The sequence below is a fragment of the Oncorhynchus kisutch genome, linkage group LG11 (genome assembly GCF_002021735.2).
Source record: "Oncorhynchus kisutch isolate 150728-3 linkage group LG11, Okis_V2, whole genome shotgun sequence".
Lineage (NCBI taxonomy): Eukaryota > Metazoa > Chordata > Actinopteri > Salmoniformes > Salmonidae > Oncorhynchus > Oncorhynchus kisutch.
Genome location: NC_034184.2, coordinates 84,703,303 through 84,727,679, shown reverse-complemented (window position 1 = coordinate 84,727,679; position 24,377 = coordinate 84,703,303). Strand labels below are relative to the sequence as shown.

Sequence of the window (24,377 nt, the reverse complement as noted above, 5' to 3'; positions counted from 1 at the left end):
CCAGTACCTTAACTCTATCCAATCCTTAACCCTATCCAAACCTTAACCAGTACCATAACCCTATCCAAACCTTAACCAGTACCTTAACCCTATCCAAACCTTAACCAGTACCTTAACTCTATCCAATCCTTAACCAGTACCTTAACTCTATCCAATCCTTAACCAGTACCTTAACCCTATCCAATCCTTAACCAGTACCTTAACCCTATCCAAACCTTAACCCTATCCAAACCTTAACCAGTACCTTAACCCTATCCAAACCTTAACTCTATCCAATCCTTAACCAGTACCTTAACTCTATCCAAACCTTAACCAGTACCTTAACCCTATCCAATCCTTAACCAGTACCATAACTCTATCCAATCCTTAACCAGTACCTTAACTCTATCCAATCCTTAACCAGTACCTTAACTCTATCCAATCCTTAACCAGTACCTTAACTCTATCCAATCCTTAACCAGTACCTTAACCCTATCCAAACCTTAACCAGTACCATAACCCTATCCAATCCTTAACCAGTACCTTAACCCTATTCAAACCTTAACCAGTACCTTAACCCTATCCAATCCTTAACCAGTACCTTAACCCTATCCAATCCTTAACCAGTACCGTAACCCTATCCAAACCTTAACCAGTACCTTAACCCTATCCAAACCTTAACCATTCAGAATGAGAAACTAAACTTAATGTTTTAACCCAAGCACTGCTATGGAGGTGGAAAGCACAACAGTGGATTTTGTAGGACACAAGGGGGCGCTATGAGCAAAGGAATCACAAGCAATATGACTCTGACCAAAGGAATCACAAGCAATATGACTCTGACCAAAGGAATCACAAGCAATATGACTCTGACCAAAGGAATCACAAGCAATATGACTCTGACCAAAGGAATCACAAGCAATATGACTCTGACCAAAGGAATCACAAGCAATATGACTCTGACCAAAGGAATCACAAGCAATATGACTTTGACCAAAGGACCATCAGCCCCATCAGCACCATCAGTTCCATCAGCCCCATCACCCCCATCAGCCCCCATCAGCACCTTCAGCCCCATCACCCCCATCAGCCCCAGCCTAAAGGAAGCATTGTGCCCAGCTCTTTCATTTGAAGGTAGCCTGGTTTGTTACGTTTCATCAGCATTGAAATAACCCTTACTAGTGTTGGGTATTTCATCATCAACCTGGTTAATAACTATAATGATGAGGATTGTTTATAATACATTTTATTGTTAAATACATGATATATATCGTAATACATTATATATATTATAATACATTACATTTTTACGTTTTAAAGTGCATTTACAGACGGTAAATACTACACGAAACATCGGAGTATTTAACACAGATCACATGACAGAATAACACTGTGGAAAATATGTCAGAGATTAAATACATCAGTCATTCAATGGGATGGCAGGGTAGACTAGTGGTTAGAGTGGAGGGGCGGCTGGGTAGACTAGTGGTTAGAGTGGAGGGGCGGCTGGGTAGACTAGTGGTTAGAGTGGAGGGGCGGCAGGGTAGCCTAGTGGTTAGAGTGGAGGGGCGGCAGGGTAGCCTAGTGGTTAGAGTGGAGGGGCGGCAGGGTAGCCTAGTGGTTAGAGTGGAGGGGCGGCTGGGTAGACTAGTGGTTAGAGTGTAGAGGCGGCTGGGTAGCCTAGTGGTTAGAGTGGAGGGGCGGCAGGGTAGCCTAGTGGTTAGAGTGGAGGGGCGGCTGGGTAGACTAGTGGTTAGAGTGTAGAGGCGGCTGGGTAGCCTAGTGGTTAGAGTGGAGGGGCGGCAGGGTAGTCTAGTGGTTAGAGTGTAGAGGTGGTTAGGGTAGCCTAGTGGTTAGAGTGGAGGGGCGGCAGGGTAGCCTAGTGGTTAGAGTGGAGGGGCGGCAGGGTAGCCTAGTGGTTAGAGTGGAGGGGCGGCAGGGTAGCCTAGTGGTTAGAGTGGAGGGGCGGCAGGGTAGCCTAGTGGTTAGAGTGGAGGGGCGGCAGGGTAGCCTAGTGGTTAGAGTGGAGGGGCGGCAGGGTAGCCTAGTGGTTGGACTAGTAACTGGAAGGTTGCAAGTTCAAACCCCCGAGCTGACAAGGTACAAATCTGTCGTTCTGCCCCTGAACAGGCAGTTAACTCACTGTTCCTAGGCCGTCATTGTAAATAAGAATTTGTTCTTAACTGACTTGCCTAGTTAAATAAAGGTAAATAAAAGAGTCTGTAACACATCACTGAGCGAGTCCATAGCAACGTCTTCTTACTTCACCCTTAAAGGTTAGGTGGCCTGTAAAAGGAAGTCTTCCTTCTGTTCTCTGTTTGCATTGACATCATGAATCAACATATAAGAGGCGGTGTGTCCCTCTCATTCATCTCAGCTGAGGACACCAGACCTGAGATATGTAGGCAGAATTGTAGTGGCCAAATATCACAGTCCCTTTTAACCTGTTCCGGTCTTTCAGAGCAGCAACAAAAACAAGGAAAATAGACTTTGATCTCCTGAGGGTGAGAACGATCATATGATGTGATGTCACAAGACAAAATTAACAAAACCTGTTTAGCCTGCAGCTTACTGTAAAGGGAGCAGCAGCTGTAAGACTGGAGGAACCGAAACTGATAAGATAAAAGAAGGCTGAGGTGACTTAGAAACTAAAAGGATGACAGTCAGAGTCCACCAACTAGACTGTCCACCAACTAGACTGTCCACCAACTAGACAGTCCACCAACTAGACTGTCCACCAACTAGACAGTCCACCAACTAGACAGTCCACCAACTAGACTGTCCACCAACTAGACTGTCCACCAACTAGACAGTCCACCAACTAGACAGTCCACCAACTAGACTGTCCACCAACTAGACTGTCCGCCAACTAGACAGTCCACCAACTAGACAGTCCACCAACTAGACAGTCCACCAGCTAGACTGTCCACCAACTAGACAGTCCACCAACTAGACTGCCCACCAAATAGACAGTCCACCAACTAGACTGTCCACCAACTAGACAGTCCACCAAATAGACAGTCCACCAACTAGACTGTCCACCAAATAGACAGTCCACCAGCTAGACTGTCCACCAACTAGACTGTCCACCAACTAGACTGTCCACCAACTAGACAGTCCACCAACTAGACAGTCCACCAACTAGACAGTCCACCAGCTAGACTGTCCACCAACTAGACAGTCCACCAACTAGACTGCCCACCAAATAGACAGTCCACCAACTAGACTGTCCACCAACTAGACAGTCCACCAAATAGACAGTCCACCAACTAGACTGTCCACCAAATAGACAGTCCACCAGCTAGACAGTCCACCAACTAGACAGTCCACCAGCTAGACAGTCCACCAACTAGACAGTCCACCAGCTAGACTGTCCACCAACTAGACAGTCCACCAGCTAGACAGTCCACCAACTAGACAGTCCACCAAATAGACAGTCCACCAACTAGACAGTCCATCAACTAGACAGTCCACCAGCTAGACAGTCCACCAACTAGACAGTCCACCAACCAGACAGTCCACCAACCAGAGTTTGTCTTAGCCGTTACATTTCTCCAACCCATCCCCCTTAGCTGTTTAACAGAACAACGTGTCTGGGTGACACCTTTGTTGTTTTTCAAATGCCTGATTGTCTATTTAACTCCTCCATTGAATATGTGGCGAATAAGGAAGGTGAGCCTCAGAGCTGTAGGAAATTCCTCATTCTCAGCATTGTATCTGGTTCTCTCTCCTGTCCCATGTGTCCATCCACCTCATCTGCCTGTAGACTCCTCCCTCTGGGGTGATAGACAGTATAATACAGGAGCAGATAGGCCAGCCCTAGAACGGTCCCTCCAAATATCAGCAGAGTCACCGGCCAGAAGTACTCAGCAGCGTTAACCTCTGGCCTCACCAGAAGCAGCAGCAAAGGACCCGAGAGGTTCACAAACGCAAAGAGAACGTAGTACACAGCCATCTGCCATCTGGTATCCTGTCCTTTCACGTTAAAGAAGGTGAATATGAGGACGACTCCCACGATGATCCGATAGAGCCTCTCTAGACCTTTAGACATGCAGAAATCAGTACGGACCCAATAGGCCCAGAGGGTTCCGGCCAGCCAGACGACAGCCATTCCCAGGGTACTGTAAGGGCTGAGGACGAGGAAGAGGCTGAGGCTGAGGATGTGAGCGGTGATGGTCAACAGCTTGTATAGGAGGTAGACGAATGTAGGGAGGCCAGAAGGCATCTCTCGGACCTGGGGATGTTATATTCATTATGATTATTTTATATATATATATATATGATAATATGATTATGTTATTATATATTATTATATGATATATTATTATATATTACCTGGGGTAAGGATCGACGGAGACACCGGCGGAAGTCCACTATAGCCCAGGCGATGTTGATGAATGAGCCCACCATGCAGATGCCTGGACAGGGGAAGATGGGACACACATTAGAGAAGGATTTTACAATACTGGCATGTGTGAGAGACAGGCATGTGAGAGACAGGGATGTGAGAGACAGGCATGTGAGAGACAGGCATGTGAGAGACAAGCATGTGAGAGACAGGCATGTGAGAGACAGGGATGTGAGAGACAGGCATGTGAGAGACAGGCATGTGAGAGACAGGCATGTGAGAGACAGGCATGTGAGAGACAAGCATGTGACATATTTGAGGTTGTGGTGGACATTCACTCACAAGGAGAACAGTAGACCAGAGGTTCTAGTCTGGTTATTGGAGAGAAATGGAGAACAAAAGTTGTGGCAGTGGCTGCAGATTCTCACGCCCCTCTCTCTCTCTCTCCCCTCTCCTCCCTCTCTCTCTCCCCTCTCCTCCCTCTCTCTCTCCCCTCTCCTCACTCTCTCTCTCCCCTCTCCTCCCTCTCTCTCTCCCCTCTCCTCCCTCTCTCTCTCCCCTCTCCTCCCTCTCTCTCTCCCCTCTCCTCCCTCTCTCTCCCCTCTCTCTTCTCCCTCTCCTCCCTCTCTCTCTCCCCTCTCCTCATTCTCTCTCTCCCCTCTCCTCCCTCTCTCTCTCTCCCCTCTCCTCCCTCTCTCTCTCCCCTCTCCCTCCCTCTCTCTCTCCCCTCTCCTCCCTCTCTCTCTCCCCTCTCCTCACTCTCTCTCTCCCCTCTCCTCACTCACTCTCTCTCTCCCCTCTCCTCACTCTCTCTCTCCCCTCTCCTCCCTCTCTCTCCTCCCCTCTCCTCCCTCTCTCTCTCTCTCCCCTCTCCTCACTCTCTCTCTCCCCTCTCCTCCCTCTCTCTCTCTCCTCTCTCTCCCCCTCTCTCTCTCCTCTCTCTCCCCTCTCCTCCCTCTCTCTCTCTCCTCTCTCTCCCCCCTCTTTCTCTCTCTCTCCTCTCTCTCCCCTCTCCTTCCTCTCTCTCTCTCCTCTCTCTCCCCCCCTCTCTCTCTCTCCTCCCTCGCTCTCTCTCCTCTCTCTCTTTCTCCTCTCTCCCCCCTCTCTCTCACCTCTCTCTCTCTCCCCTCTTTCTCTCTTTCCTCTCTCCCCCTCTCTCTCCCCCCCCCCTCTCTCTCTCTCTCTCTCTCCACCCTCTCTCTCTCTCCTCTCTCTCCCCTCCCTCTCTCTCTCTCCTCTCTCTTTCTCCTCTCTCCTCTCTCTCACCTCTCTCTCCACCCTCTCTCTCTCTCCTCTCTCTCCCCTCCCTCTCTCTCTCTCCTCTCTCTCTCTCCTCTCTCTCTCCCCTCTCTCCCCCCCTCTCCCTCTTTCTCCCCCCCCCTCTCTCTCTATCTCCCCCCCTCTCTCACTCCTCCTCTCTCCCCTCCCTCTCTCTCTTCTCTCTCTCTCCTCTCTCTCTTCCCTCTCCCCCCCCTCTCCCTCCCCCCTCTTTCTCCCCCCCCTCTCTCTCTCTATCTCTCCCCTCCTCTCTCTCTCTCTCTCCCTCTCTCTCTCACACACACACACATACACACACACAACTCACATTGTATTGTGGACTTGTGTCCATGGGCCAGCAGGATATACATCTGGAAGAGGAGCTGAGGGGCACTCTCCAGGAACGTCTCAAACAGTTTGAGCATGCTCAGATCGGTCGCCCGACCAAACAGGACCAAGTGGACATCTCTGGAGAATTCAACAGTCTCAGGTGACTTGAACCACACCACCATGTATCCTGCCTTCAACAGGTGGTAGTACCTAACGGAGAGTGAGAGAGAGAGAGAGAGAGAGAGAGAGAGAGAGAGAGAGATGTGTGTCGGTATAGAGATAAACAGACTGCTGCAACCTGATTGGCTGAAGGCGATACGTAAACATCCGGGACAAGTATTAGCTACTGTTGCATTGTGGGTGAAAATGATGTTTCATAAAACACACCATATTATCCTTATCCTTGCCTTTTCGACATTAAATCGAGTTAAGGAAGACATTTTCAGGCTGAATGGAGAATGTTTGGTGTACAAACCAACGGGTTATACACGTGGACAGACATAGATCCCCTTTCGGACGGTGAGACAAAGCGACTCAATATCGCTATCTGCCTTTGAGCTTCAACTAACCAAAAAATGTGTGGACGCCAACGTTGTAACTTACTAAGTTACCGGTGGCACAATCACAGGATGACAATAAAGGTGTGTTGTAAGGCTACTCAGCCATATCTTTTGGCTAGATAGCTACCTGGTAATTTAGTAATTAACAGGTCATCTATGGCAATCCATGGTAACTGGTCATTTATACTTTAATTTAAAAAAATTATTTCACATAGTATTAAAATATATATATATATATCTGTGTCATTATTTTCCATGAGTTTCTAGTAGATTGAGCATATGGTTCAAGAGAAAATGGTTTAATTGATAAAATAAGCATCTAATCAACAATGGCGTTATTTTCAATGAACTCTGCAACTCTTTCAACTATTTACTTTTTTTCATAACAACCAACATTTTGGCACCAAAACATTTACAACAAAGACACATAGATATTGTAAAAAAGATAATTCAGGCTGAAACCCTCATATTAAAACACCGATGGTATTCACTATGATGATGGTTTATATTTAGGATCATGTTTTATAGATTTGTCATTCTACTTTTAGTTTTTAAATCCTCTTCTTTATTTGTTATTATCTCCTATATTTGACATGTAATAAGGCCACACAGAGTGCCAGAGATAATTACAGACACCAGTGATCGGGGCGGCAGGGTAGCCTAGTGGTTAGAGCGTTGGACTAGTAACCGGAAGGTTGCCAGTTCAAACCCCCGAGCTGACAAGGTACTAATCTGTCGTTCTGCCCCTGAACAGGCAGTTAACCCACTGTTCCTAGACCAGTTAACCCACTGTTCCTAGGCTGTCATTGAAAATAAGAATGTGTTCTTAACTGACTTGCCTAGTTAAATAAAGGTTAAAAAATATATTTTTTTTAAATAAAATAATCTGATGTACCCCAAAAACTGCCACTATATGTCTTGTGAGAATTTACATAAAATCCTTGCAAGTTTCCCAAATTCTGGTAGTTTAATGATAAACTTTATAGGTTTCCAGTAATATTCCGTCCGTTTCCACCCCTAATCTTGTGAACATCTCCAGCTAACGTCACTATAAAGTTGATAACAGAGATAGTAATCACATTTCAACCTCACATCATCACATACCTGGTGAAGATACCCATCTGCAAAACATGGAGTCCAATCAGTCTTCCTCTGTTCATCCCAGATATCAGCTTGTCTCCACCAGGATTAACCAGTGGGTTCTTCATGTCATCTCTGTACCAGGTGTAGCTGAAGACCTGTGTGGCTGCTGAGCCAACCACCACAAACAGTAAAGTCAGCCCAGCCCAGACCAGGTTTCCGACCAGGAAGTACTTCACTGCTAGTCCAACGTCTGTCACAATGTCCACCAGGTAAAAGCCCAGTCCGATGATGGTACAGATCCATCGTGTTTTAGTGAACTCCGAGTCTGTTTGAAGCATGTTTGCTGCTCAAGTTTTCACTTAAATCAAATGTTCACTTCGCCTCCCAGTGACTTCAATGCATGAGGAAGTGGAAATTCATTAGTTAGATGCTGTGGCTGGGTAATACTGGCTGAGTTTGTTTTTGGGGAGTTGGTGGTTCTGGATGGGTTTGCCTTGTTTTGGGGAGTTGGTGGTTCTGGATGGGTTTGCCTTGTTTTGGGGAGTTGGTGGTTCTGGATGGGTTTGCCTTGTTTTGGGGAGTTGGTGGTTCTGGATGGGTTTGCCTTGTTTTGGGGAGTTGGTGGTTCTGGACGAGTTTGCCTCAATGTTCTGACTGATCCGAGATTTCCCGAGACTATTCTGTCCCCAATAATGTTTGAAATGACAAGATCTTCATGCCCTGTAAATGTATACAAAGTACAGAATATTATTAGGACAGAGTATCTGACATATCAGTATAATTTAGTCACATGCATATTTGTGAAACTATTAACAGATAAATAAACATTTAAACGTTCAAATCCATACATGGCCGTGACTGTAAATGTATTCAGATGATGTGGTTCCCTGATTGACCTTTGCCCTTTGCCTGCACTTTTCTCATCATAAAGAGAGAGAGGAAAGGGAACAGACTAATAGGGAGAGGTAATGTAGTAGACTAATAGAGATGGGTAATGTAGTAGACTAATAGGGAGAGGTAATGTAGTAGACTAATAGAGATGGGTAAGGTAGTAGACTAATATAGACAGGTAATGTAGTAGACTAATAGAGACAGGTAATGTAGTAGACTAATAGAGATGGGTAATGTAGTAGACTAATAGAGATGGGTAATGTAATAGACTAATAGGGAGAGGTAATGTAGTAGACTAATAGAGAGAGGTAATGTAGTAGACTAATAGAGATGGGTAATGTAGTAGACTAATAGAGACAGGTAATGTAGTAGACTAATAGGGAGAGGTAATGTAGTAGACTAATAGAGACAGGTAATGTAATAGACTAATAGGGAGAGGTAATGTAGTAGACTAATAGAGACAGGTAATGTAGTAGACTAATAGAGACAGGTAATGTAATAGACTAATAGAGATGGGTAATGTAGTAGACTAATAGAGAGAGGTAATGTAGTAGACTAATAGAGACAGGTAATGTAGTAGACTAATAGAGACAGGTAATGTAATAGACTAATAGAGATGGGTAAGGTAGTAGACTAATAGAGAGAGGAAAGGGAACAGACTAATAGAGACAGGTAATGTAGTAGACTAATAGAGATGGGTAAGGTAGTAGACTAATAGGGAGAGGTAATGTAGTAGACTAATAGAGACAGGTAATGTAATAGACTAATAGGGAGAGGTAATGTAGTAGACTAATAGAGACAGGTAATGTAGTAGACTAATAGGGAGAGGTAATGTAGTAGACTAATAGAGACAGGTAATGTAGTAGACTAATAGAGACAGGTAATGTAGTAGACTAATAGAGATGGGTAATGTAATAGACTAATAGAGATGGGTAATGTAATAGACTAATAGAGACAGGTAATGTAGTAGACTAATAGAGATGGGTAAGGTAGTAGACTAATAGAGACAGGTAATGTAATAGACTAATAGAGACAGGTAATGTAGTAGACTAATAGAGAGAGGTAATGTAGTAGACTAATAGAGATGGGTAATGTAGTAGACTAATAGAGACAGGTAATGTAATAGACTAATAGAGACAGGTAATGTAGTAGACTAATAGAGAGAGGTAATGTAGTAGACTAATAGAGATGGGTAATGTAGTAGACTAATAGAGACAGGTAATGTAATAGACTAATAGAGACAGGTAATGTAGTAGACTAATAGAGACAGGTAATGTAGTAGACTAATAGAGACAGGTAATGTAGTAGACTAATAGAGACAGGTAATGTAATAGACTAATAGAGACAGGTAATGTAGTAGACTAATAGAGACAGGTAATGTAATAGACTAATAGAGACAGGTAATGTAGTAGACTAATAGAGACAGGTAATGTAATAGACTAATAGAGACAGGTAATGTAGTAGACTAATAGAGACAGGTAATGTAATAGACTAATAGAGATGGGTAAGGTAGTAGACTAATAGAGACAGGTAATGTAATAGACTAATAGAGATGGGTAAGGTAGTAGACTAATAGAGATGGGTAAGGTAGTAGACTAATAGAGACAGGTAATGTAATAGACTAATAGAGATGGGTAAGGTAGTAGACTAATAGAGACAGGTAATGTAGTAGACTAATAGAGACAGGTCATGTAATAGACTAATAGAGACAGGTAATGTAATAGACTAATAGAGATGGGTAAGGTAGTAGACTAATAGAGACAGGTAATGTAATAGACTAATAGAGATGGGTAAGGTAGTAGACTAATAGAGACAGGTAATGTAATAGACTAATAGAGATGGGTAAGGTAGTAGACTAATAGAGACAGGTAATGTAATAGACTAATAGAGATGGGTAAGGTAGTAGACTAATAGGGAGAGGTAATGTAATAGACTAATAGAGATGGGTAAGGTAGTAGACTAATAGAGACAGGTAATGTAATAGACTAATAGAGATGGGTAAGGTAGTAGACTAATAGAGACAGGTAATGTAATAGACTAATAGAGATGGGTAAGGTAGTAGACTAATAGAGACAGGTAATGTAATAGACTAATAGAGATGGGTAAGGTAGTAGACTAATAGAGACAGGTAATGTAATAGACTAATAGAGATGGGTAAGGTAGTAGACTAATAGTGAGAGGTAATGTAATAGACTAATAGGGAGAGGTAATGTAGTAGACTAATAGAGACAGGTAATGTAATAGACTAATAGAGATGGGTAAGGTAGTAGACTAATAGGGAGAGGTAATGTAGTAGACTAATAGAGACAGGTAATGTAATAGACTAATAGAGATGGGTAAGGTAGTAGACTAATAGGGAGAGGTAATGTAGTAGACTAATAGAGACAGGTAATGTAATAGACTAATAGAGATGGGTAAGGTAGTAGACTAATAGGGAGAGGTAATGTAGTAGACTAATAGAGACAGGTAATGTAATAGACTAATAGAGATGGGTAAGGTAGTAGACTAATAGGGAGAGGTAATGTAGTAGACTAATAGAGACAGGTAATGTAATAGACTAATAGAGATGGGTAAGGTAGTAGACTAATAGGGAGAGGTAATGTAGTAGACTAATAGAGACAGGTAATGTAATAGACTAATAGAGACAGGTAATGTAGTAGACTAATAGAGATGGGTAAGGTAGTAGACTAATAGGGAGAGTTAATGTAGTAGACTAATAGAGACAGGTAATGTAATAGACTAATAGAGACAGGTAATGTAGTAGACTAATAGAGACAGGTCATGTAGTAGACTAATAGTGAGAGGTAATGTAATAGACTAATAGTGAGAGGTAATGTAATAGACTAATAGTGAGAGGGGTAGTAGAGACAGGTAATATAATAGACTAATAGAGACAGGTAATGTAATAGACTAATAGAGATGGGTAAGGTAGTAGACTAATAGGGAGAGGTAATGTAGTAGACTAATAGAGACAGGTAATGTAGTAGACTAATAGAGACAGGTCATGTAGTAGACTAATAGTGAGAGGTAATGTAGTAGACTAATATAGACAGGTCATGTAGTAGACTAATAGTGAGAGGTAATGTAGTAGACTAATAGAGACAGGTAATGTAATAGACTAATAGAGACAGGTCATGTAGTAGACTAATAGTGAGAGGTAATGTAATAGACTAATAGTGAGAGGGGTAGTAGAGACAGGTAATGTAATAGACTAATAGAGACAGGTAATGTAATAGACTAATAGAGACAGGTAATGTAATAGACTAATAGAGAGAGGTCATGTAATAGACTAGTAGAGACAGCTAAGGTAGACTGCTGATAACATGTCCTGCCTAACATCACTACAACAGAGATCTAATCAATCAGTTTCATGTAGCTGGTGAGCTCTCCCTCCGTGTCCTGAACAATTACACAACATCCTGTAGGAAGGAGCCTCTTGTTCTGGTTCTTAGCTTGTCTTTTATAAAATAAACCCTTTTTAAACACTGCAGCCACTGATATACTGGCTGAATAACTGAATAACTACCTCTTCATTCAAGTCTATTAAACAGTGTTTTTACATTAATGCCAGTCAACCATCTGTCTCTTACATCTCACCACATTTATTCATTTAATTAGATTTTTTATTTATCTATTAGTTTATTTCACGAGGTTAAATCATTGAAGAAAAAAAAAGTTTTACATTTCTTTACACTTCTTTTACGGTTTCCTCGGTCATTGTAACTCTCTCAAGTGGAAGTTGTCAGAACAAAGATTGATAAAAGACAACAACAACAAACAACAACAATAGATTGTTCAATATTTTCTAGAAGTGAAGCATAGCGGTACTCACCGGTGTGTCTTCACTAGTCCTCCTCTTACTGTCAGTGAATCAAATGACCAGGCACACTGCTCCAAAGTCCGTCTCTCTTCTGGAGCTCCACCCTAGCGGTGACAACCGTAACCAACACCGACAGTCATACGTCATTATAGAGTCAGCGCCTGGGCTGTGTGTGTGTGTGTGTGTGTGTGTGTGTGTGTGTGTGTGTGTGTGTGTGTGTGTGTGTGTGTGTGTGTGTGTGTGTGTGGTAGACCACTGACATGTGAGTTGATGTGTGTGTGTGTGTGTGTGTGTGTCTCTGTGTGTGTGGTAGACCACTGACATGTGAGTTGATGTGTGTGTGTGTGTGTGTGTGTGAGAGGTAATGTCTCAATTAGCCAATTTCTCTCCAAATGTACACACACAGACAGACACACGTGAGTCAACACGGGTCTCCTGTAAATACCACAAAGGGAAGTACACATTCTCAAAATTGTTCAGATTTCGTTTCAGGTTATAGGTGTGCCAATGATGTCATCACTCATCACACGCTCTGATAACTCTGTGAATGCAGCGCTGAGTGTGAGAGAGTTTGTGTGTATGTTTGGGTGTGTGTGTGTGTGTGGGGGTGTGTATGTTTGGGTGTGTATGTGTGTGTGTGTGTGTGTGTATGTTTGGGTGTGTGTGTGTGTGTTTGGGGTGTGTGTGTGTGTGTGTGTGTGTGTGTGTGTGTGTGTGTGTGTGTGTGTGTGTGTGTGTGTGTGTGTGTGTGTGTGTGTGTGTGTGTGTGTGTGTGTGTGTGTGTGTGTACTTTTTGCGTACAAAGGGAGTCAAAGAAGTACATACATGAAGTGTAGTTGTGTAAAATCACAGGGTTCACCAAGACTTAGTGCTGTTCGATTTGTGCTTTTTAAGGTCGGTTTGGTCCGTTCTGTCTGTCTGTGTCTGTCTATGTCTGTCTGTCTTCCTGGCTGTGTGTCTGTCTGTCTGTCTGTGTTTGTCTGTCTGTCTGTCTGTCGTTCTGTCTATCTGTCCATCTGCTGTCTGTCTTTCTGTTCTCTCTGTCTGTCTGTCTAGTCTGGTTGTCTGTCCGTCTCTCTGTCGTTCTGTCTGGCCTGTGTGTCTGTCTGTGTCTGTCTAGTCTGGTTGTCTGTCCGTCTGTCTGTCGTTCTGTCTGGCCTGTGTGTCTGTCTGTGTCTGTCTAGTCTGGTTGTCTGTCCGTCTGTCTGTCGTTCTGTCTGGCCTGTGTGTCTGTCTGTGTCTGGTTGTCTGTCCGTCTGTCTGTCGTTCTGTCTGGCCTGTGTGTCTGTCTGTGTCTGTCTAGTCTGGTTGTCTGTCCGTCTGTCTGTCGTTCTGTCTGGCCTGTGTGTCTGTCTGTGTCTGTCTGTGTCTGGTTGTCTGTCCGTCTGTCTGTCGTTCTGTCTGGCCTGTGTGTCTGTCTGTGTCTGTCTGTGTCTGGTTGTCTGTCCGTCTGTCTGTCGTTCTGTCTGGCCTGTGTGTCTGTCTGTGTCTGTTTGTCGGGTCTGTATGTCTGTCGATCTGGTCGGTGTCTGTTTGTGTCTGTCCGTCCGTCTGTCTGTCTGCCCGTCTGTCTGCCCGTCTGTCTGTCTGTTCATCTGTCTGTCCGTCTGTCTGGTCCGTCCGTCTGTCTGTCTGCCCGTCTGTCTGTTCATCTGTCCGTCCGCCTGTCTGTCTGTTCCTCTGTCTGTCTGTCTGTTCCTCTGTCTGTCTGTCTGTTCCTCTGTCTGTCTGTCTGTTCCTCTGTCTGTCTGTCTCTGAACACAGTTCATTTCTGAGATATTATTCTCCAAGGATCTGACCCTAATTAGTTTGAAGGAACTGAAAGAGCAAACCTAAAGTATTGCACAAGTCAACGGCACTACTTTACTGAAATGTGGGTTGTTCTAATCTACTCAAACGCACCTTTTTCTGGGTCACACAGAAGACAGAAGACAGAAGTATTTTAACACATATTAGAACCATAAGTTCTAGGTCCATTTATATGGACACAGTCAGGTAGAAAACAGGAAAGAGGCAGATATATCCATTTTTTAAAAATTAACAAAATGATTTCTCAATAATCATCGCTTGTGAAACGTAAAAAAAACTAACATATGCTGATATGCCCCTTACCTTTCAAATCAGCCCCCCCCAAAAAAGACAATCTATCAAATAGACAAAGATACACTTCCTTTGGCAGTTTAGCACACATCCATGCATTGTGTCTGCCTCCAGTTGACAAAGTACACTTCCTCCCCAGTTAGCTCACACACAGGCGTTCGAACACGCTAGATAGCTAATTAGCATAGGTGTCTGTCTCTGTCTTCCATCTGTCTTCAGTAAACAAGAGCTGTAACATGGGTTATATGGCCGTGTGGGAACACTAACCCTATAAAGGTGTGTAGTAATTTAACCTTTTAGTATGAAAGATATCTTCCTTATGCTTTCTTTTTTTAACGTTCAGAACTAGCATTGGGGCTCTTGACAAAACACCCCTGGTCATAAGATCATTAAAAGACACTAAAAGGTATGTTGAGTCTATGAACGGTGTGGGCTGGTATTCATCATGCTCCCTCAATGCACGCAAAATAACATGCATTGGTAGTCTTTTTATCACTTATCCAGGAAATCCTGTTAACGGTTTCGATTTGATATCTATTATCCAGTTGATCACCTGTCGGGGATGTGAAGAGGAAGGCACGTAAAACCAACGGTCTCTGCACTCCAGACATGTAGGGGACGGTAAACCGCTCCGCTCTACCGACGACGCGCGTCGGCTGAGATCCTCCCACTAGAAGAAGAGCAGCTCGCTAGTCATTTGCTGACCCGTGTTTGAGTGAGAGAGAGGAGCAGGAGGAAGACTGGCTTGCGTTAAGAGCTGACGAAGACGGACAGATAACAATACCGAATACTTGGTCATATCTATTCCCTCTCTGCTTTTGAGTTGCGCCGGTCGCTAAAAGTTCCCGTTTTGGAAGCCGTCCAAAATGGGGTTCCGCAAAAAAACCAACAAGAACCCGCCGGTGTTGAGCCACGAGTTTATCATCCAGAACCATGCAGATATTGTTTCCTGTGTTGCTATGGTGTTCCTCCTCGGGTTGATGTTTGAGGTAGGTCTAGTCCACATGTTCGAGGGGTCTGGGGTGCAATAAGAACTAAGCTTTCCAAATAACGTGACTCGTAAAGCTACGATGTGTCAACTCAACTGGGGAGAGAAGATGCTGCTGCTGAACTGTCACGTCAGCCTCTAGAAAGTGGACATGGTTGCTCAACTCCCCTATGCCTCTTCCTCTAGTGATGAATCCATAGTGTCTTTGAGTTGAAAAGGCGTGTAGTGGCCTACTGTTATTATAGCTGTACAACTGACCACCATTTCCACATGGTTCCTTTTCTAGTCTAGGAGCCACTTGTAAAATTAGAATCATTTGGTATACCTCGCATTGCAGTCTTTGTGGTACCAACTGGAACGCTAAATAGATTCTGAGATCGCCGCTTAAATGTTACAAACGTTACAATGTTGCAGTTTCGCTGGATACAATATTGTGCAAGAAAGACAGTCCAGCGTGGATACTTTTACTAGTGTTCTGCCAGCAGCACAAATAACGACGTCACGTAGGTCTGGTAATGAGAGAACCTTCAAAATAAAAGCCCACCTTTCGAAACGTTGGCTAAATTCAAAAGATGGACACTTAAAAAAATTATTGTGCCAACAAGAAAAGGCAATTGGTCATTTTTGAAAACAAATATGGTTTTCATTTTTTTTTTATCTGACTAATATTGAAAAGATATGTTGGTAGTGAAATGAGAATATTGGCTTGTAGAGAGACCTTTTCTAACTGTCTGATAAACTGGGGTGGAAAATACTCTGCAAGGTCTTACTAACCAAATGTGTAGTTTGAGTACATAGAAGGCAGTGAAAACACAGCATTGCTTCAACAGAGGCTTCAAAACAGCGATATGTGTGACAAAATCAAACCAAATCAAATTTATTTATAAAGCCCTTCGTACATCAGCTGATATCTCAAAGTGCTGTACAGAAACCCAGCCTGAAATCCCAAACAGCAAGAAATGCAGGTGTAGAAGCACGGTGGCTAGGAAAAACTCCCTAGAAAGGCCAGAACCTAGGAAGAAACCTAGAGAGGAACCAGGCTATGAGGGGTGGCCAGTCCTCTTCTGGCTGTGCCGGGTGGAGATTATAACAGTTGTTCAAATGATCATAAATTACCAGCAGGGTCAAATAATAATAAGGCAGGATATAACCCCACCCACTTTGCCAAAGCACAGCCCCCACACCACTAGAGGGATATCTTCAACCACCAACTTACCATCCTGAGACAAGGCCGAGTATAGCCCACAAAGATCTCCGCCACGGCACAACCCAGACAGGAAGACCACGTCAGCGACTCAACCCACTCAAGTGACACACCCCTCCTAGGGACGGCATGGAAGAGCACCAGTAAGCCAGTGACTCGGCCCCTCTAATAGGGTTAGAGGCAGAGAATCCCAGTGGAGAGAGGGGAACCGGCCAGGCAGAGACAGCAAGGGCGATTCGTTGCTCCAGAGCCTTTCCGTCCACCTTCACACTCCTCAATCATATGACCCACTGAAGAGATGAGTCTTCAATAAAGACTGAGTTGAGACCGAGTCTGCGTGTCTCATATGGGTAGGCAGACCATTCCATAAAATGGAGGTCTATAGGAGAAAGCCCTGCCTCCAGCTGTTTGCTTAGAAATTCTAGGGGCAATTAGGAGGCCTGCGTCTTGTGACCGTAGCGTGCATGTAGGTATGTATGTCAGGACCAAATCGGAAAGATCGATAGGAGCAAGCCCATGTAATGTTTTGTAGGTTAGCAGTAAAACCTTGAAATCAGCCCTAACCTTAACAGGAAGCCAGTGTAGGGAGGCTAGCACTGGAGTAATATGATCAAATGTGTTGGTTCTAGTCAGGATTCTAGCAGTCGTATTTAGCACCAACTGAAGTTTATTTAGTGCTTTATCCTGGTATCCGGAAAGTAGAGCATTGCAGTAGTCTAACCTAGAAGTAACAAAAGCATGGATACATTTTTCTGCATCATTTTTGGACAGAAAGTTTCTGATTTTTGTTACGTAGATGGAAAAAAGCTGTCCTTGAAACAGTCTTGATATGTTTGTCAAAAGAGAGATCAGGGTCCAGAGTAACGCCGAGGTCCTTCACAGTTTTACACCTTGAGGAGATACAGACAACATATCCTCAACCGTTTTGGAGCCAAATGAAAAAGTTAGGACCCAAACGACATAAGAAAATTCCAATGGAAGAGCAGGGGTACTTAAGGAGTTTGCCAGTTTGTTCTCAGGAAATGAAAAAGGTGGCATATTTTGAGGAAGAATTTGATAAAATGGAGCCCTCTTTTATACATGTATCCTGTACTTAATGAGGAGCTGTCTGCGGCAGAGGTTAACCTGTAGTGACGCCCAGCCCGTGAACGGGACCGTTATCATCATCTAACACCAAGAGGTTAAGGTGATTGACGCTGCGAAAAAATGGGAAAGCGTGTGGCATTTATGAAGTTGCCGAATTAAGTTTTAAAATCCCCTAAATTAATTGACCTCCTATATGATTTTCTTCAAATGTGTTTTTGAGTTCAGTATACTGCCATCCACTGGGTATGAGTCTATAGTGTATGAGTACAGTATACTGCCATCCACTTGGTATGAGTCTATAGTGCATGAGTTCAGTATACTGCCATGCACTGGGTATGAGTCTATAGTGTATGAGTTCAGTATACTGCCATCCACTTGGTATGAGTCTATAGTGTATGAGTTCAGTATACTGCCATGCACTGGGTATGAGTCTATAGTGAATGAGTACACCATACTGCCATGCACTGGGTATGAGTCTATAGTGTATGAGTTCAGTATACTGCCATCCACTTGGTATGAGTATATAGTGAATGAGTTCAGTATACTGCCATCCACTTGGTATGAGTCTATAGTGAATGAGTACAGTATACTGCCATCCACTTGGTATGAGTCTATAGTGTATGAGTTCAGTATACTGCCATCCACTTGGTATGAGTCTATAGTGTATGAGTTCAGTATACTGCCATGCACTGGGTATGAGTCTATAGTGAATGAGTACACCATACTGCCATCCACTTGGTATGAGTCTATAGTGTATGAGTTCAGTATACTGCCATCCACTTGGTATGAGTATATAGTGAATGAGTTCAGTATACTGCCATCCACTTGGTATGAGTCTATAGTGAATGAGTACAGTATACTGCCATCCACTTGGTATGAGTCTACAGTGTATGAGTTCAGTATACTGCCATCCACTTGGTATGAGTCTAGTGAATGAGTACAGTATACTGCCATCCACTTGGTATGAGTCTAGTGAATGAGTTCAGTATACTGCCATCCACTTGGTATGAGTCTATAGTGAATGAGTACAGTATACTGCCATCCACTTGGTATGAGTCTATAGTGAATGAGTACAGTATACTGCCATCCACTTGGTATGAGTCTATAGTGAATGAGTACAGTATACTGCCATCCACTTGGTATGAGTCTATAGTGAATGAGTACACCGTACTGCCATCCGCTTGGTATGAGTCTATAGTGAATGAGTACACCATACTGCCATCCACTTGGTATAAGTCTATAGTGTATGAGTTCAGTATACTGCCATCCACTTGGTATGAGTCCATTATACTGCCATCTACTTGGTATGAGTCTATAGTGAATGAGTACACCATACTGCCAACTACTGGGTATGAGTCTATAGTGAATGAGTTCAGTATACTGCCATCCACTTGGTATGAGTCTATAGTGAATGAGTACACCATACTGCCATCCACTTGGTATGAGTCTATAGTGTATGAGTACACCATACTGCCATCCACTTGGTATGAGTCTATAGTGAATGAGTTCAGTATACTGCCATCCACTTGGTATGAGTCTATAGTGAATGAGTACACCATACTGCCATCCACTTGGTATGAGTCTAGTGAGTTCTATTCCCAAATCTTCAAATAATGACCCGAGAGTACCACTGAACTATAGAGTCATATTTTTTATGAGTACGATCTATAAATGATATTGATCCATATTCATCCATCCTCAATAGGCTGATCTTTTTCAGGATGAAAACATTCTGGTGGAAGAACTAAATGTTTTTCATAAATCCAGAGCCTGTACAGATCATATCTTTTCGGTCTGTACAATAATCAGAAATAGACTACGTGAAGAGAAGCCTACTTTTGCATGTTTCATTGATTTCCAGAAAGCAATTAGATTTAGTAAATGGGTGATCTTTTAGCCTATAGTTTGTTAAAAGACGGGGGGGTTGATGGGACATTTTATCAAGCAATCCAGTCGTTTTACAAAGTACCAATTGCGTGTGTGCGTGTTAATGAATACCGTACCGATTGGTTTCCCCACAACCTCGGTGACTTTGTTTTGTTTATAAATTATTTGGCAAAAGAAACGAAAGAGTTAAATATTGGAGTAAGATATGATGAGTATCTTTTTATAACATATTATTCTGATGGCAGAAACTGAACAAGACCTGCAGAACATGTAATTATGTGCAGTCAGTTTGTGTTAAAGATAGAGACTCATGTTCAACCAGACTTAAACACAGATAATGTCTTGGTGTAAAAGATGGAGACTCATGTTCAACCAGACTAAAACACAGATAATGACTTGGTGGTAAAGATGGAGACTCATGTTCAACCAGACTTAAACACAGATAATGTCTTGGTGTAAAAGATGGAGACTCATGTTCAACCAGACTTAAACACAGATAATGTCTTGGTGTAAAAGATGGAGACTCATGTTCAACCAGACTAAAACACAGATAATGACTTGGTGGTAAAGATGGAGACTCATGTTCAACCAGACTAAAACACAGATAATGACTTGGTGTAAAAGATGGAGACTCGTGATCAACCAGACTAAAACACAGATAATGACTTGGTGTAAAAGATGGAGACTCATGTTCAACCAGACTAAAACACAGATAATGACTTGGTGTAAAAGATGGAGACTCATGTTCAACCAGACTTAAACACAGATAATGACTTGGTGGTAAAGATGGAGACTCATGTTCAACCAGACTAAAACACAGATAATGACTTGGTGGTAAAGATGGAGACTCGTGATCAACCAGACTAAAACACAGATAATGTATTTTAGAAAACCAGGTACTAAGATAAATGTTTTTCAGTTTTGTTTTGGTGAAGACATTCTTGAGTTTACAAGCAATTATAAACATTTGTGTCTTTTTATTGATGAACATCTGACCTTTTCTGTACGGAACATCTGACCGACTCAGGAAGTAGAGCTCTTGGGGGAGTTATAGGAAAAACAAACACTAAGATATTGGTTATGCTACGTATTCTAAACTGTATCAGACATGCGTGTGTCCTGTTCTGGACTATTCAGCAGGAGTGTGGGGTGCTAAGAGGTATGAGGTGTGGGGTGCTAAGAGGTGTGAGTGTGGGGTGCTAAGAGGTGTGAGTGTGGGGTGCTAAGAGGTGTGAGTGTGGGGTGCTAAGAGGTGTGAGTGTGGGGTGCTAAGAGGTGTGGGGTGCTAAGAGGTGTGGGGTGCTAAGAGGTGTGGGGTGCTAAGAGGTATTTTTAAAACGAACATGTCCATAACAGAGCAGTACGTTACTTGTTAAGGTGTCCACCAGTTTGCACCTATACTTGTAATAACAGGGGACACGGGCTGGGAGAGACTATGGTGAGACTATGGAATAGACTGTTGGACGGGCAGGGAACCCTGTGAGGGGAGATGGAAGGCCTGTATGGTGAGACTATGGAATAGACTGTTGGACGGGCTGGGAACCCTGTGAGGGGAGATGGAAGGCCTGTATGGTGGGACTATGGAATAGAATGTTGGACGGGCTGGGAACCCTGTGAGGGGAGATGGAAGGCCTGTATGGTGAGACTATGGAATAGAATGTTGGACGGGCTGGGAACCCTGTGAGGGGAGATGGAAGGCCTGAGGAGACAGACCACCAGATATACCCTGGTATTATGTGGCTGAGGAGACAGACCACCAGATATACCCTGGTATTTTGTGGCTGAGTGATGAGGAGACAGACCACCAGATATACCCTGGTATTATGTGGCTGAGCGATGAGGAGACAGACCACCAGATATACCCGGGTATTATGTGGCTGAGGAGACAGACCACCAGATATACCCGGGTATTATGTGGCTGAGGAGACAGACCACCAGATATACCCGGGTATTATGTGGCTGAGTGACGAGGAGACAGACCACCAGATATACCCTGGTATTATGTGGCTGAGGAGACAGACCACCAGATATACCCTGGCATTATGTGGCTGAGGAGACAGACCACCAGATATACCCTGGTATTATGTGGCTGAGGAGACAGACAACCAGATATACCCTGGCATTATGTGGCTGAGGAGACAGACCACCAGATATACCCTGGCATTATGTGGCTGAGGAAACAGACCACCAGATATACCCTGGCATTATGTGGCTGAGGAGACAGACCACCAGATATACCCTGGCATTATGTGGCTGAGGAGACAGACCACCAGATATACCCTGGTATTATGTGGCTGAGGAGACAGACCACCAGATATACCCTGGCATTATGTGGCTGGCTGATGAGACAGACCACCAGATATACCCTGGCATTATGTGGCTGAGTGATGAGACAGACCACCAGATATACCCTGGCATTATGTGGCTGAGTGATGAGACAGACCACCAGATATACCCTGGCATTATGTGGCTGAGTGATGAGACAGACCACCAGATATACCCTGGTATTATGTGGCTGAGTGATGAGGAGACAGACCACCAGATATACCCTGGCATTATGTGGCTGAGGAGACAGACCACCAGATATACCCTGGCATTATGTGGCTGAGGAGACAGACCACCAGATATACCCTGGCATTATGTGGCTGATGAGACAGACCACCAGATATACCCTGGTATTATGTGGCTGAGTGACGAGGAGACAGACCACCAGATATACCCTGGCATTATGTGGCTGAGGAGACAGACCACCAGATATACCCTGGCATTATGTGGCTGAGGAGACAGACCACCAGATATACCCTGGTATTATGTGGCTGATGAGACAGACCACCAGATATACCCTGGTATTATGTGTCTGATGAGACAGACCACCAGATATACCCTGGTATTATGTGGCTGATGAGACAGACCACCAGATATACCCTGGCATTATGTGGCTGGCTGATGAGACAGACCACCAGATATACCCTGGCATTATGTGGCTGAGTGATGAGACAGACCACCAGATATACCCTGGCATTATGTGGCTGAGTGATGAGACAGACCACCAGATATACCCTGGCATTATGTGGCTGAGTGATGAGACAGACCACCAGATATACCCTGGTATTATGTGGCTGAGTGATGAGACAGACCACCAGATATACCCTGGTATTGTGTGGCTGAGTGATGAGGAGACAGACCACCAGATATACCCTGGCATTATGTGGCTGAGGAGACAGACCACCAGATATACCCTGGCATTATGTGGCTGAGGAGACAGACCACCAGATATACCCTGGCATTATGTGGCTGAGGAGACAGACCACCAGATATACCCTGGTATTATGTGGCTGAGTGACGAGGAGACAGACCACCAGATATACCCTGGTATTATGTGGCTGAGTGATGAGACAGACCACCAGATATACCCTGGTATTATGTGGCTGAGTGATGAGGAGACCGACCACCAGATATACCCTGGTATTATGTGGCTGAGTGATGAGGAGACAGACCACCAGATATACCCTGGTATTATGTGGCTGAGGAGACAGACCACCAGATATACCCTGGCATTATGTGGCTGAGGAGACAGACCACCAGATATACCCTGGTATTATGTGGCTGAGGAGACAGACCACCAGATATACCCTAGCATTATGTGGCTGAGGAGACAGACCACCAGATATACCCTGGCATTATGTGGCTGAGGAAACAGACCACCAGATATACCCTGGCATTATGTGGCTGAGGAGACAGACCACCAGATATACCCTGGCATTAGGTGGCTGAGGAGACAGACCACCAGATATACCCTGGCATTAGGTGGCTGAGGAGACAGACCACCAGATATACCCTGGTATTATGTGGCTGAGGAGACAGACCACCAGATATACCCTGGCATTATGTGGCTGATGAGACAGACCACCAGATATACCCTGGCATTATGTGGCTGAGGAGACAGACCACCAGATATACCCTGGTATTATGTGGCTGATGAGACAGACCACCAGATATACCCTGGCATTATGTGGCTGAGGAGACAGACCACCAGATATACCCTGGCATTATGTGGCTGAGGAGACAGACCACCAGATATACCCTGGTATTATGTGGCTGATGAGACAGACCACCAGATATACCCTGGTATTATGTGGCTGAGTGATGAGACAGACCACCAGATATACCCTGGCATTATGTGGCTGAGTGATGAGACAGACCACCAGATATACCCTGGTATTATGTGGCTGAGTGATGAGGAGACAGAACCACCAGATATACCCTGGTATTGTGTGGCTGAGTGATGAGGAGACAGACCACCAGATATACCCTGGCATTATGTGGCTGAGGAGACAGACCACCAGATATACCCTGGTATTATGTGGCTGATGAGACAGACCACCAGATATACCCTGGTATTATGTGGCTGAGTGATGAGACAGACCACCAGATATACCCTGGTATTATGTGGCTGAGAGATGAGACAGACCACCAGATATACCCTGGTATTATGTGGCTGAGTGATGAGACAGACCACCAGATATACCCTGGTATTATGTGGCTGAGTGATGAGACAGACCACCAGATATACCCTGGTATTATGTGGCTGAGTGATGATGAGACAGACCACCAGATATACCCTGGCATTATGTGGCTGAGTGATGAGGAGACAGACCACCAGATATACCCTGGTATTATGTGGCTGAGTGATGAGACAGACCACCAGATATACCCTGGCATTATGTGGCTGAGTGATGAGACAGACCACCAGATATACCCTGGCATTATGTGGCTGATTGACGAGGAGACAGACCACCAGATATACCCTGGTATTATGTGGCTGAGTGATGAGGAGACAGACC

The 24,377-nt window shown here is 44.1% G+C and overlaps 2 protein-coding genes across 2 annotated transcripts in view; one reads left to right on the top strand and one right to left on the bottom strand.

The window, feature by feature from the left end:
* Positions 1 to 1,209: 1,209 nt before the first annotated feature.
* On the bottom strand, positions 1,210 to 12,434 carry LOC109881135 (XK-related protein 9-like). The gene is made up of 5 exons (XM_031836422.1): positions 12,281 to 12,434; positions 7,579 to 8,277; positions 5,913 to 6,124; positions 4,315 to 4,397; positions 1,210 to 4,213 (listed from the first exon to the last, which is right to left on the bottom strand). Exons 2-5 carry the CDS (start codon positions 7,893 to 7,895, stop codon positions 3,659 to 3,661), a joined length of 1,167 nt encoding a protein of 388 aa, XP_031692282.1. The 5' UTR covers positions 7,896 to 8,277; positions 12,281 to 12,434; the 3' UTR covers positions 1,210 to 3,658.
* Positions 12,435 to 15,028: 2,594 nt separating this feature from the next.
* Positions 15,029 to 24,377, top strand: part of LOC109881136 (translocating chain-associated membrane protein 1-like 1) — a 38,523-nt gene continuing 29,174 nt past the window's right edge. The window contains exon 1 of the mRNA XM_031836421.1: positions 15,029 to 15,357. Within this exon, the coding sequence (XP_031692281.1) occupies positions 15,235 to 15,357 (123 nt within the window). The 5' untranslated portion in view covers positions 15,029 to 15,234. The remainder of the gene's footprint in view (positions 15,358 to 24,377) is intronic.